Source organism: Gymnoscopelus microlampas (genome assembly GCF_963454915.1).
Source record: "Gymnoscopelus microlampas genome assembly, chromosome: 14".
Taxonomy (NCBI): Eukaryota; Metazoa; Chordata; class Actinopteri; order Myctophiformes; family Myctophidae; genus Gymnoscopelus; species Gymnoscopelus microlampas.
The window spans coordinates 46,886,211-46,899,836 of record NC_139951.1 but is presented as its reverse complement, the minus strand read 5'-3'; the positions used below and the strand labels follow the sequence as shown (position 1 = coordinate 46,899,836).

The window sequence follows — 13,626 nt, the reverse complement described above, 5'->3', positions numbered from 1 at the left end:
ATCGACAGAAACTAAGCTATACTGTTGAAACACGGGTGACAAATCAGGGTGGCCATAGCTGCGTGGGAAACAGAAGGTCCTCGGTTCGTTTCCTGGCCCCGGTCTACATGTCGAAGTGTCCTTGAGCAAGACACTTAACCCCTAAAGGTGACTCTCCACCAAACAGACTACAACAGTCTGTTGGCAAAAGTTGCCATTAAGTTCAGCACAAACTGTGCGCCGATGCACACATTGTTGTACTAATGCCTTAGAGCTGGCAGAACTGGTCTGCATGATTTGGCACAGTGTTGCCAGGTCTGCTTATCATAAGCGACTTTGAGCTTTGTTGTCCTGTAAAGCCGCTTGTAAATATTCATAGTTGCAGGTTGCTTTTGTTTGGGCTTGTTTCTGAAGTGTAGTTGATTATGTGAAGCTGGCTTTCAAGATTGTTTTTGAAAATCACGGAATCTGGCAACACTGGAGCCAGCTAGTACTGCAGCTCGGACCAAACCTTCACCCCCCTCTCTCCCCCCTCTTCACTATTAGGACTACTACCACTAGATGTGTTAAATGCAGATACCACATTTAACTGTATATGCACATATACAGTGAATAAATACCACAAAGGGGTATTTACTGTGGACCAACTTTAATTATTATCTGGTTTAATGATGATGAATGTGGCTCAAAGTCCTAAAACTGATCCTCCCTGATAATTTAACTCAGAGGTTTCTAATGGATACATTAACACTGGGGATTTGTACTGTGTGCAATATTGATCCCACTCACAGCACAAGGAAAATACAAACCCCACCCATAAGTACTTCTAAACAATGTTAAATCATAAATTGCCTCATAATTAGCTAAATTAGGAGCTTAATGTGGAATAATGACAACACAATGAATTCAGCTTTTTCACCAAAAGGTGTGCTTTATCGTCATTATTATTATTATTATATTACAATTTACAATTTAGGCATTAAGCAGACACTCTTAATCCAGAGCGATTTACAGTAAGCAAGGATAACACAAGGTAATTGTCACAGTCACAGACTGTGCCTGTCTAGGTGTTGTATTTCTATGTTGTTCTAGTTGTTCTGGTTCTATGTTGTCTTCCCCAGCTGTATCTCATGTGTAATCAGCCCCTCATGTGTATATTTGTTCCCCAGTCAGTGCTTGACGGATCAATTGGGCCCGATTCATGAACCGTACTTACGAACAAATTTGTTCTTAGACCCACTTAAGAAGTTTTTTAAGAGATTTTGGCATTCACAAATGTTTTCTTAGCTGTGATTTGTTCTTAAGTTAAGAAGAAATCTACGCATACTAGAGAGCACTCTTAGGGTGGCCTTTGAGTTCTTAAGTGTGATATGTTTGTGCAAAAATAATGAATTCTCGAAGTTTCTTCAATTCTACAGTTGTATAATATAGGATTTAAATTACAATAATATTTTTATCATATCTTTAGAGCAAAAAAGGTTCTCAAAGGTGTGGTCTGGGGACCCCCAGGGGTCCTTGAAGCTGTTCCAGGGGGTCCACAGCAAACGAGGAACAGTTTAATCACTTTAACCCATTTTATACTTTGTTTGAAAATAGCTGATCTACAAGCTCACAACGCGTCCCATTACTGGCAATTTTGAACTTGTAGATCGGCTATTTTCGAAACATTTTGATAAATCTTGAAAACATTTCCCTAGCAGAAAATATTTTCAGGTGGGGGTCTGCAGCCAAATGCATCTAACCCAAACAGACCCGGTTGAGTTGAAGCCCAAGCCCCATACCCACCCCATAACCCCCCACCCAACCCACCCTCATCGCCCCCCCCCATACCCCCACCCCCATATCCCGACATTCGCCACACCCCCATTTTCAGTCCCCTTCCTACCTGAAAGCCCCCCTATACCCACCCGTCACACCCATCCCCATACCCCACACAGCCCCCTACACCCCTCCTTGCACCACCATATCACCCACCACACCCCTATTTCCACCCCATTACATACCAAGCAGCTGCTACCTTAAAGACCCTCTATATCCACCCACCAGCTTTCAGTACTAAAATGTTTTATATCCACTACTAACGCTACTCCTGAACATGAAATATGGATAACATTTTTAACAGCTAATTTCAGCAAATTTACATTGATATCGAGTGGTGATATGTTGATTAATGTGAGAGAAATAATAAAATACATTCATTAATTAAATAAAATAATTTGCTGTTCACTTCAGAAGTACCTCCACAGAAATATTTATTTATTTTTATGTTTGGAGTCTGGTGTTCCACCATCTTTAGGCTTTAGTTTAGGTATTCTTTACTTCATTCTCTCAACTTTATTTCTCTGTGTGATTTCCTGTGATTTCTGTGTGCAGCAATCACACACAGGTGTGACTGCAGGCAGAGCCTAAGAACATTTCATGAATCTGACTAGACTTCTCTTAGGAATTCACTTGGGAAGAAATTTAAGAAGACAACTTACAAATGTATTGCTGAATGAGGCCCATTATTGTTTGTGTCACATTGTCTGTCTGTATGTTTACTGGTAATAAAATCCCTATCATGGGTTTTGAACACTACTCTGCCTTGCTGTCTGCATTTGAGTCCTCACCACAACACCAGATCGTGACAGTAATACGTCAAATGCATAATTTGCACCTCTATAGCTACAGTAATTAAAGCTACAATCCAAGACTTATTTTAATGAATAAAACATTACCAAGATGCATAGTAGAGTATGTTAAGATTATGTTAAAATAGTTTCACAAATTTCCCAAAACAAAAAAATAGAAGATCTACAAGCATCGTGATACGACACGTTATTTTCTCTATGAATACAGGACTGGCCTACACTGACACACATACATTCCAAAACAAACCCAATGGAGAAGCAAAATAACTCTGATATTTAATATAGTTTAAGTGGACAAAATACATTGTGCTATATGTGATATTACCCTACCCGCAATCTGTCATCTAGAGTTACAATACCAACCCTTTGTATCTGTCAAGTTTTTGTTTCATAAAAATGTTATGAGCTACTTTCTGTCAATACATTCCGTGCAGGTGATTATTTTTCTAAGTGTTCGAGTTTGGAAGCACTCGTTGAAAATCGCTCAAAGGTCCTTTATGAAATTCAGTATTGTCAATATCTATGGCACGGCAATCATTCCTCAATAAACAATAATCACAAAAAAAGAACTGTAAAAACACCATCACACAAGCACCATATGAATACAGGACTCCATTGCAGAAACCAGACTGATGGCTAGATATTAGCAATAAAAGTTAGTTTTATTGTAGCTGACAGGGAGACAGAAGATGCAGGCGTCCACAGGCTAGGAAGAATGTCTGACTACACTACGTGTACAGTGTACGCTACACCAGAATAGTCTACAATAGACTACACAGAATACACTACAATAATACACAGACAATAATAATAAAGAAAGTCAGCAGAAATGAATGAACACAATGAACAGCACTAGACTAAGGTTTTAAATACAAGTAGGGTATAATGAGATAAGGACACACGTCTGGTAAAGGTAGCCTATAAACACAGGAACACATGTGGAGTCGAACACACTGGGATCCTCTAGTGGACCCTGGAAAAAACACAAGGAAAGGCTGTGGGACTGGGTGACAATTACATATGACACCGGTTCTTCTATACATACGCTAAAAGATTTTTTTAACTGCATTTATTTATTTTTTATAGCTAAAGGTGTTCTATAGAGTGGCGAGCAACCACGTCAAAGGTGCAGTCACCCTTAGTTTTAAGCCTGGTCTTTGGGACAACCAGAAGGCCATTGCTAGATATTTCACATTTCTAAGTGGATGATACGTAAATTGGGGGCTTTAATGCTTTAAAGGTGGTTAAATGACGTTTAAAATCAATTCTACAAGCGATAGGCAGCCAGTGAAGTGAAGCCAGCACCGCAGTTATAAAGCAACATACTGACAAGGAAGGTCTTCTCTTAAATACAAGAAGGGTGATCAGGAAATGACGATAGAGGGGAACACACTGGGGACCTCTAGTGGAACTTGGGAAAAACGCAGGGAAAGACTGCAGGACTTATGAGACAAACGATTGACAGATGACACTGGTTCTTCTATATGTTTATGTGTTAACATGTTTTTGTTAATGATTGTTTAATTATCATATTTCTTTATCCATCTGCCTTCTTTGTAAATAGAATTATTTAGCATTTGAAAGTGTAAAGCTGCATTTACATAAACAGCATCCAGGCATTTGCTACAACAGCGAACAGATGGAAAGTTGCTGCGTACTGTAGTAAAGTCTATATGCAGGCTTCAGGCCTGTGTTAAACCTTTTTTATACAGTTCAAAGTATTCAACATTTTACAGAGAAGCAAATCACCAGTCCTTCCCTATGACTAGAGCTACCTGCAGATGGCGCTAACATAAGACCACTGGCTGAATGCTGCACAGTACTGCTTTAACAGTGTTTAACGTTCAACAGAGAAGCAAATCAACAATATACAGTAGCTGCTGCATGTTGTCTTGTTTTAGTATTCAGGACTCCATTCATTAAAGACGAGGGCCAGAAACACGATGACAGTTGTTACATAAGAAATGAAGAAAGCTTTGTTGATTCTTGTGGCCATTCTGGTCCAGTAACCAGGCCTGCCTCCTCCATCTTCCTTGCTCTTAAAGAACACATCCAGGTTCTTCTCCAGATCTCTCAACTCATCCAGGATCACCTGCAATCCATGAGATTCCCCTCTGAGATTACTGTCCTGAAACACACATTAGATTAGATTAGATGAGTTTGAATATATCTTGGGGTGGGGGGGGGGGGGGTCAATCAAACTGGAGATAAATATTCTGTGACTAGTTGAAAAGTCGCTGGCTGTGGCTTAGCAAACAATGTTTTGTTATCTGGCAGTCAAAGAGTTAAGTATTCATTTATTGACAACGTGCATATATTCATCTACAGAGAATACTATAGACACACTACTTGGTGACATAATGCTACCTTTTCAGTCACACTCAGAGGCTGATGAGTTGTATCTTTATCATCATCATCATCATCAGGGACATCGTAAAAGCATGGAGGACACCACTTGCATCTCTTCTCTGAAATGACACACACAATATGATTGATGATTATACCACATGATGAGTTATTCACAATATTCATGGTTGAGAATTGTGAACAATGACTTAAGGAATAAGATGAACAAGACATTATGTTTCAGCACAAATTGACCATGTAAAACCTTTGTCTGTTTATATATGCCACAGTTTCTGGCATATTGTTCTTTCTGAAGACAGTCACTGTCACCTAACATTTGCATCTCTATTTAGCTATCACTATCCTTGTTCTTTTCTCAATCATGCACATCTTTTCTCATCACAAAATGTAACCAAGAAAGAAAATGCATTTCAGTCCAAGCCTACCTCTAGTCTCTGCAGTTCCTTGATCTCACTGAGATTTGGATGACCTCAGAGGACACTGCTACCGCTGTCATAACCCCAAAGATCACTGCAACCCCTGTCATAACCCCAAAGAACACTACTACCACTGTCATAACCCCAAAGAACATTTCTACCGCTGGCCTGTCATATTCTCAGAGAACACTGCTTCTCCTGCCGTAACTTCAGAGAATACTGCTAACCCTGCCATAACCCCAAAGAACATTGCTACCCCTGCCATAACCCCAAAGAAAACTTCTACCCCTGGCCTGTCATAACCTCAGAGAGCACTGCTAACCCTGCAAACCCTTTAAATTCACCCACTCTCCAAGGCATGTTGGGCCGAAATTATAATTGTTATTGTCTCTGTGTTGAAATGTCTCACCTCTGTCACAGATATGGCCTTTGGTCTTGTCCTCCTTCTCGTTGCGGTCTTTGTCTGTCTTCTGGGGGACAGAGTCTTTTGCCAAGAGATACGTCACCACAACCGTCTCCAACAGACTCAGAAGCATCAGAGCAAAAGTCCCCATGCAGTACATCGCTGTGAGCACAGTATTACATTATTATCCACTCATACTGTGTATAATATAAATGATAATCCAACAGGGATAAAAACATATCCCATGTGTGTTTACCTATGATTGGCATTCTGTTGGACGTGGCGGGCAGGATATCGTTGAGAATGAGTTGTAAAACTGTGACGGCCAGCAGCACGGTGACCTTGAAGCTCAGCTTCTCTCCACTGCTTTCTGGGATCAGGAAAGACGCCATGTCTAGACCCAGGAAGAACAAGACGGGCAACAGGAAGTTGACAATGTAGAGGACGGCCTTCCTCTTCATAGTGATCTAGGAGGAGATGTTAGAAGGTCAGCCTAGAGGCAGTTCAGGTTTGACAAATGCAACTATAGAAAACACCTATATATCCTGTATGAAGAATACCCACTGTGTAGACAATCCGCTGGGATCTGAAGTCGGTCTGGTTGAGTTCAGTGATTATAATGTTGTCAAACTTCCACTCATACTCGGCCCGCATCATCATCGTGGAATAATATCTGGTTTCGTTTTTGTCAAGGAGTGCTTTGAGCTGCAGTTCTTCGGCTGGTAAAGGAACAGGAGAACACACTGAGGTAATCCAGACTCCCCGCAGTCAAATGAATCAGTTGAGAAATAACATAAAGTTGTATCATTTTACCACCCACGCATGCAATCATGCCCGCACGCGCGCACACACACACACACACACACACACACACACACACACACACACACACACACACACACACACACACACACACACACACACACACACACACACACACACACACATACACACACACATGCACGCATGCACATACACATTACACAAAGAGTTGACTCACTCACTAAAGTATATCCCAGAGGCAAACGTGAGGTTGCAGGACTGAGTGTCGAAGGGGAACTTGTAGATGTGCATCCTACAGGTGCTGACGACCACTTCATCATTCATAACTCTTACTACCCCTTTATAGTTAATACGGATATAGCGGTTTAGAGAAACCTTATCCTTCTCTAACCTGCAAGAGAAAGACACACACACACACACACACACACACACACACACACACACACACACACACACACACACACACACACACACACACACACACACACACACACACACACGGACACGGACACGCGCACACGCACCTTGAGTGAACAATCCACCGGTTTCCTGACGAGAAACATGGCCTCAGATTTGGAGATGCCGATCCTCATCCCAGCCAGCTCACACTTGGCTGTGAACCGATCCAGTGAGAGCTGGAGGTCAAACCGATGGTGCCACATCCTCTGCAAAAAGCAGTGATGCAATCCCAAGCCCACTGAATAGCGTACCTTATCCTCCACTATTGTGTCTTAAGATCCTCCCATGAATTTCACAAACAAGAAAGATGACAATGCGCAACCCTGTCACTGGCCAATCCAGATCAAGAACGAGTGACCTTAATAATTAGCACACACCCTTTGGTTCCCCTTTTTGAAAGTGGCACCACCTAAAGTCCCTGCCCACCACCACAGAGGTTGTGGGTTCGAATCCACCATGGTGTCCTTGAGGCACCTATGGCCTTCCGACCACAGCTCACAGCCGCAGCTGTGATGGTTCCTTGGGGGGAGTGCCTACTTATTTGCGCTCCATTGAGTGCCCCTTTGTAGTAGATATTGTATCTTTTATGTTGAATATTTCACTCAAAAGAAGTATTCAATATGATTTGTCCCAGTGTGTCAAATACCGAACAGATGTCAACAACACATGCTGGTATTTAGATACATTCTAGAGCTGCATCAGTTAATTCTGACCTCCATAGAAAACAACACTGGTGCTGGACCATATGAGTGAGTGTGTGTGTGTGTTGTGTGTGTGTGTGTGTGTGTGTGTGTGTGTGTGTGTGTGTGTGTGTGTGTGTGTGTGTGTGTGTGTGTGTGTGTGTGTGTGTGTGTGTGTGTGTGTGTGTGTGTGTGTGTGTGTGTGTGTGTGTGTGTACAACATGGCCTACATGTGTATTCCCACCTCTCATCGATGGTGATATCAGGCTTCCACAGCCATTCACTGGGTACAGGGACAGTCTCAATTCCACAGAACTCAGAGGGATCCCAGGATATGAACTCATTCATCCAAATCTGCAGTAGAAGGGAAATTACAAACAAATCAGTTTTAAATAGAGAGGTGCATTTGCTGAAACGTGATTAATGTGACCCCTACTCAATTCAGTGAAGTCCAGGGCTTAATGTGACAAATATTGAGACCAATATGACTTTGTACAAATATTGGTAATTTTGTGAAATAAATGGGTTATATTTCACTCATAGTTGTACTATTCTTGTAATCAGGGCAGGAATTTCACGGCGGCCACGACGTTGCCCCTCTCTTTGGCCATGTGCCCCTTGAAAAAATACATGCCCTATAGCCACGGTGGCCGTGGTGCCCCCTGACTGCACTGCCCTACCTGTTTTCACCATTTCCCCTCTGCGTTATCTTCCTCTCAATAAGGTAGACACCAGTTGTCTGGTTGAGATTCAATAGGCAGGTTAAAATGCGTGGAAGCCAAGCAACGCTTTTGACAGAGAGAGGGGGGAAAGAGCATTCCGTATGGACTGATGTGCCCCGACATTTAATCAACGAAAAGCATGGATTCCCCAGCCACCCCTACCCTAATCTCTCAAGAACAGATCCATCGCTGCGCTTGGATCTGTCGGTAGCCTTGTTGACAACCCGTGCACATTGGCGTGGCGTGGGCGTTCCTTCAGATCAGGAAGCAGGCCGCGCTTTACCCAATCAAATGTAGTGGGCGGGATTTACATGTGTGATGCTTAATTCCCACTGGAAACAAACCGAAACTCATTTAACAATAGCGTCCTCGGAGCAGACAAAACCACGGAAAGTTAATAACATTTTAACTAGCTCTTTCATCATAGAAACAAGTGGGCTTATAACCAAAACGATCCATGTTCTTTGGGAGAAATTGTGTTAGTGTTCCATGGAGAATTATTGTTAGTGGGAATGAAAACATAGGCGCACCACCGGAAGTGGAAGGCTGAAGGCAGACCAAAACCCTGGTTTCCCTGAGAACGGGTCCTCCGTTCAGCTCCGCCCAGAGCCAAATGAATAAGTAAAAAACAGCAGAGGGCACTGTTTTTCCTTTTTATTCGACGATGGGTTCCCAGATTGCCCCTCCCCTAGCAAATCCAACCTTGATTGAGTTCATCCTCAACGCTACCATCAGTTCGACCCCTCTACTGCCAAGGACAGGTGCAGATTTATCGCTCCAGGACCATGAAGTAAGCAGGAAAGATAATCGGCAGTAATTGTCAGGGGTCATGAGAGAAACAAGGATAGTAATGCCCCAAACTAGCATTATATTTTGTTTCCATGTAATGCTAGTTTGCTTCGATTGTGGAACAGTCCTTCATATTATGTTATACTGTATATACGTAATGAGAACTCACCATTTCGATATAGATGTATGAAATTAATTTCTGGTCTTTGTCAACCTATGAATGAACATAATACAGTATATGAGCATTTTCCAGAAAACAAACACAACTCATAACTCAAATAACATGCATAAGCAGCAAATAGAAATGCATGCTACAGGTGAGACAACACATAATATGCGCGCACACATGGGGCCACATGTAAACAAATAGGCCTACATACTGTAACTGCTGGCATTAAGTCGTTGTTTTATTTTGTGTATTTGTCCTTCTAGTGTCCTTCATGTCTCTTGGGGGCGCTCTACGTGCGTTTTATGAGTTGGAGGTTTCCAATTAGGTCATTTTGTCACAACTGTGTTCTGGTAATCAAGTATGTTTGCTACACCTGTTTTGCTTAAGAGGAAAGCAGCAGTCTCACTTGACTGAGGGAGAGCAGGAGAAGACAGAAAGAAAGAAATTAAAGTAAAATAAAAGAGAGTAAAGTAAAGCAAAATAAAGAATGTAAAGAAGAGAAAATAAAAGGTTTTGCAGAAAAGACTGAAGCATCCAAGTCGACCCCCCCCCCCCCCTCCATTCCTATGCAAGCAGGCAAAGTGGTCAGTATTTGTTTGTGAGTCTTATTGTGAAAGTCATGAATGTTATTGTGAATGTAAGAATATACAAGTTAATGTTTAGTTTTTTGTCTTTTCTGTATGTACTGTCAGTTCTACGATGTTTTCAGTGAATAAACACCAATAAAAAGAACTCTGAGTCTCACATGCGACGGATGGGAGGCACACACACATACATATCATGGCTCTATTACCTACCCAGTTAATACACCAATCACATAACTGCATCATGCTGGGCTCTATTTATTTATGTGTGGCATAGCATTTATTCTCTCTTCCATCACATATAGTGAAAAACAGTAGTAGTTAGGTTGATCCACAAACTCCACCCCAGAACTCATCTCCTCCCGACTCATTGTAGTAGCCTTGGTTGGCTTAGAGTGGAGGAGAGAGTCTCGTTTATGAAAATGTGTATGGTCCACAAGATTGTAAACAATGAGGCACCCATGTATTTATGCAAATATTTTTCTAGGGTTTGTGATGTAGTACATAGCTACTCCACTAACTTTGTTCCATGCAAAGTAAATAGTGGTTTTGCAAAGGACTGTTTTTTTGTATTCCGCAGCTATCATGTGGAATGGGTTGCCTGCAGTCACTAAGTCGATTGGGACTATTACTAGCTTAAAGTCGTCCTTAAAGAGTTTTCTTAACACCACATTGTCCTGATTTTAAACTGAATTCTATGTATTTTATTTCTCCCTTTATCACAACAACCGATAGGACCACAATGGAAATAAGCCTTCAGGCTTTTTTGTGTCATCCTTTTGCCCTAAATGTGCAAGCATTTGTTTTGTGCATATGCTTGACTGCTGTCAATAATAAAAAAAAAAACACTCAATCAAACTTCTGTCTTTATTGTCCAATGTCAATATAGCAGAAATGCCTTGAAAACACAATGTTCACCTACCATGTCTAAAATAGCGTTGAGCTCAACTTCCAACCACACCTCGGTGTGTTTTGTGTGGTCCAGAACGGGTCGCGTTGCCGTGTACAGCTGGTTGTCTTTCTTCATGTTCAGGTGGGTTAAAACATCTTGGTAACTACACACCTTGTCAGAAAAAACACCAGCTGCAGAAACAGAGTGGAACAATAAGAGGAAGTATTTAACCCTAACACTAACGATGAAAATAGTCACACCATCACTAACGTTGGGTATATTTTACCCGACATAATAAATTCCATTAAAAATATTTATCATCATTTGAAATTAAAGCACAACAATACATGGCAAATTGAGGTACTCAATTTGTGAAAATATGTTTAAAAAATATTCCAAAAAGATAATAATGGAGCTGGGAACTTCGGTCCACCTATTCCTGGGATATGTGAGCCTTGTCCAGTGAAGGCACAGTGTAATTGCATCAGCTGACCATTGTGGGAGTATGGGATTTTTTTTACCCGCTGTCTATCACTAACGTTGGGTGAAATTCACCCGAAGACCTGCCTGTAGAAAAAAAACAGGGATGCGGACAGGGAAACAAACCTACCTTCTATGACGTCAGTGAGCATTCTGAAGGTACCCAAGGACCCGCCCACCTCCAGAGATCAGCACCATTATGAAAATCACATAATTACAATTGTTCGGGTGAAATTCACCCATGGTTAGTGTTCGAATCTAGGGCTCCTGAAACTGGAAGTCTGAAAATCTATCCAATTAACGCAAAAGCGGAAAATATCCATTAGCTGTGGTCATGGAGAGGCCATTATGCCTTCTGAGAGCTTTGGCGTTGGCTTGGCAGACATAATTAATATAGATTTGGAGTGAGTCTGATAAAAGGTTTTAATCACATTGGGCCCTAGAAGACGACAACCGATCATGCACAATCACTGTATACTACACCTCCAGAACATAATAAATAACCCACACATACAAATCTCTAAACAATTCATTACTTTTACTTAACTGTTGTGCTCTCTTCCTGTATTTATAATGGCTATTTGGAAATATGTATGTGCAGTCTTACATGCATGATATTGATATCGACAGTCTACTACAGCAGTGGTTCTCAACCAGTGATCCGGGGACCCCCTCCAGTGGTCCTTGAGGGGGTCCTTCCAGGTGGTCCCCAGCTAAATGATGGAGAGTTGGTAACCAAATGGACCCTTATAGATCTTTAACTCTTGAGAGTGTAAAACGTGGTGGTGGCTGCTGCACAGGAGCCGCAGAGGTTTTCACTACAACTGTTTGAAAGAGTTGCTATCATACATATATGTTATATATCACAATCTGGAAATGTAGATCTATCAGTCAGTAACATTTACCAGTTACATTTCATATTTGAAATGCACGACATGAGGGTATTTTTCAACGAGACTCTCGGTTGCTGGAGAAATATCGTTCAACACATTTGTACTCACCTCCTGCAGTTGGATCCAGGTCATTGGGTGGGGTCTGGGTTGTACTTGGTAGCATGGGTGTCATGGGTGCTGCGGTTAATGAATCTGCTGAACCTGGCATCAGGGACATTTAGTTTAGTATGGATATCTGGCTACTATTGTCTAAAAGAGCTAAACATAAATACTCAGAATATGGTGGAATGTAAGTATATTTCACAGTTTCAAGGCCAGCATACAATATATACACACACACACACACACACACACACACACACACACACACACACACACACACACACACACACACACACACACACACACACACACACACACACACACACACACACACACATATATATATCCAGCTGTGATTTAAATACATAAACCCTTTAAATTGACGGGATCTATACTAGACCTCTATACTCCTAACCTGCACTAAATATTTTCACCAAATGTTCGCCCCAGAATAGGAACCAGTGTTCATGGGGTTAAACAGCTGAAACTTCAATGTATTAAGAAAATGTTTCCCTCTGAACAAACCACATCATGACTGCAAGCACTTTTTCTTATTGTAGATATACAGTACATATCCAATGCAAACCTGAACAGCAAATGAAAAGATTCATATCTCCGTGCCGAATGAAATCTTTCTTTCCTCTGTCTTCACTGACATATACAGATTATTAACAGACAATACGAAAATGATTGATTTGACAAAGTTAGACTGAGCATTACACTATGTTTGGGAAATTGTTTTAGCATTTTAAACTAAACACAGAACACAAGTCATGAATAGGTCTTACCTGTGAAGATGAGCAGGAACATGAAATGAACAAGCATTGTAACGAATGTGTGTGTGTATGAGTGTGTGTGGAGAAATTAGTGTGTGTGTGTGTGTGTGTGTGTGTGTGTGTGTGTGTGTGTGTGTGTGTGTGTGTGTGTGTGTGTGTGTGTGTGTGTGTGTGTGTGTGTGTGTGTGTGTGTGTGTGTGTGTTTCTACTGTGAGCTGCATGTAACTGTTACTGCGTTTATAGACAGCCAGGTCCCGGCTCTGATCTCCAGTAGAGGTGGGCAGGGCAGAATAAATGACATCATAATCATTTCAGTAATGGACGGTGCAATAATCATATGAAAACAGGTCACTTCCTTAATGGACGTCATTACGGTCACTCTCATTAGATTTACATGATATGGTACAAGTGCAAGATTGCATTGTTGGCCAGAAAATGAGCTAACTCCCTTAATGCAGACATCCTAACATGTTTGATGCCGAAATTGCTTAATCAAAGCATA

The 13,626-nt window shown here is 41.4% G+C and overlaps 1 protein-coding gene across 1 annotated transcript; it reads right to left on the bottom strand.

The window, feature by feature from the left end:
* Positions 1 to 3,894: 3,894 nt before the first annotated feature.
* LOC311059862 (5-hydroxytryptamine receptor 3A-like) lies at positions 3,895 to 13,268 on the bottom strand. Its single transcript, XM_084077962.1, has 11 exons — positions 13,137 to 13,268; positions 12,355 to 12,447; positions 10,904 to 11,064; positions 9,398 to 9,442; positions 7,962 to 8,071; positions 6,800 to 6,969; positions 6,360 to 6,514; positions 6,052 to 6,262; positions 5,802 to 5,957; positions 4,977 to 5,077; positions 3,895 to 4,737 (listed from the first exon to the last, which is right to left on the bottom strand). Exons 1-11 carry the CDS (start codon positions 13,171 to 13,173, stop codon positions 4,507 to 4,509), a joined length of 1,470 nt encoding a protein of 489 aa, XP_083934088.1. The 5' UTR covers positions 13,174 to 13,268; the 3' UTR covers positions 3,895 to 4,506.
* Between the last annotated feature and the right edge of the window lie 358 nt (positions 13,269 to 13,626).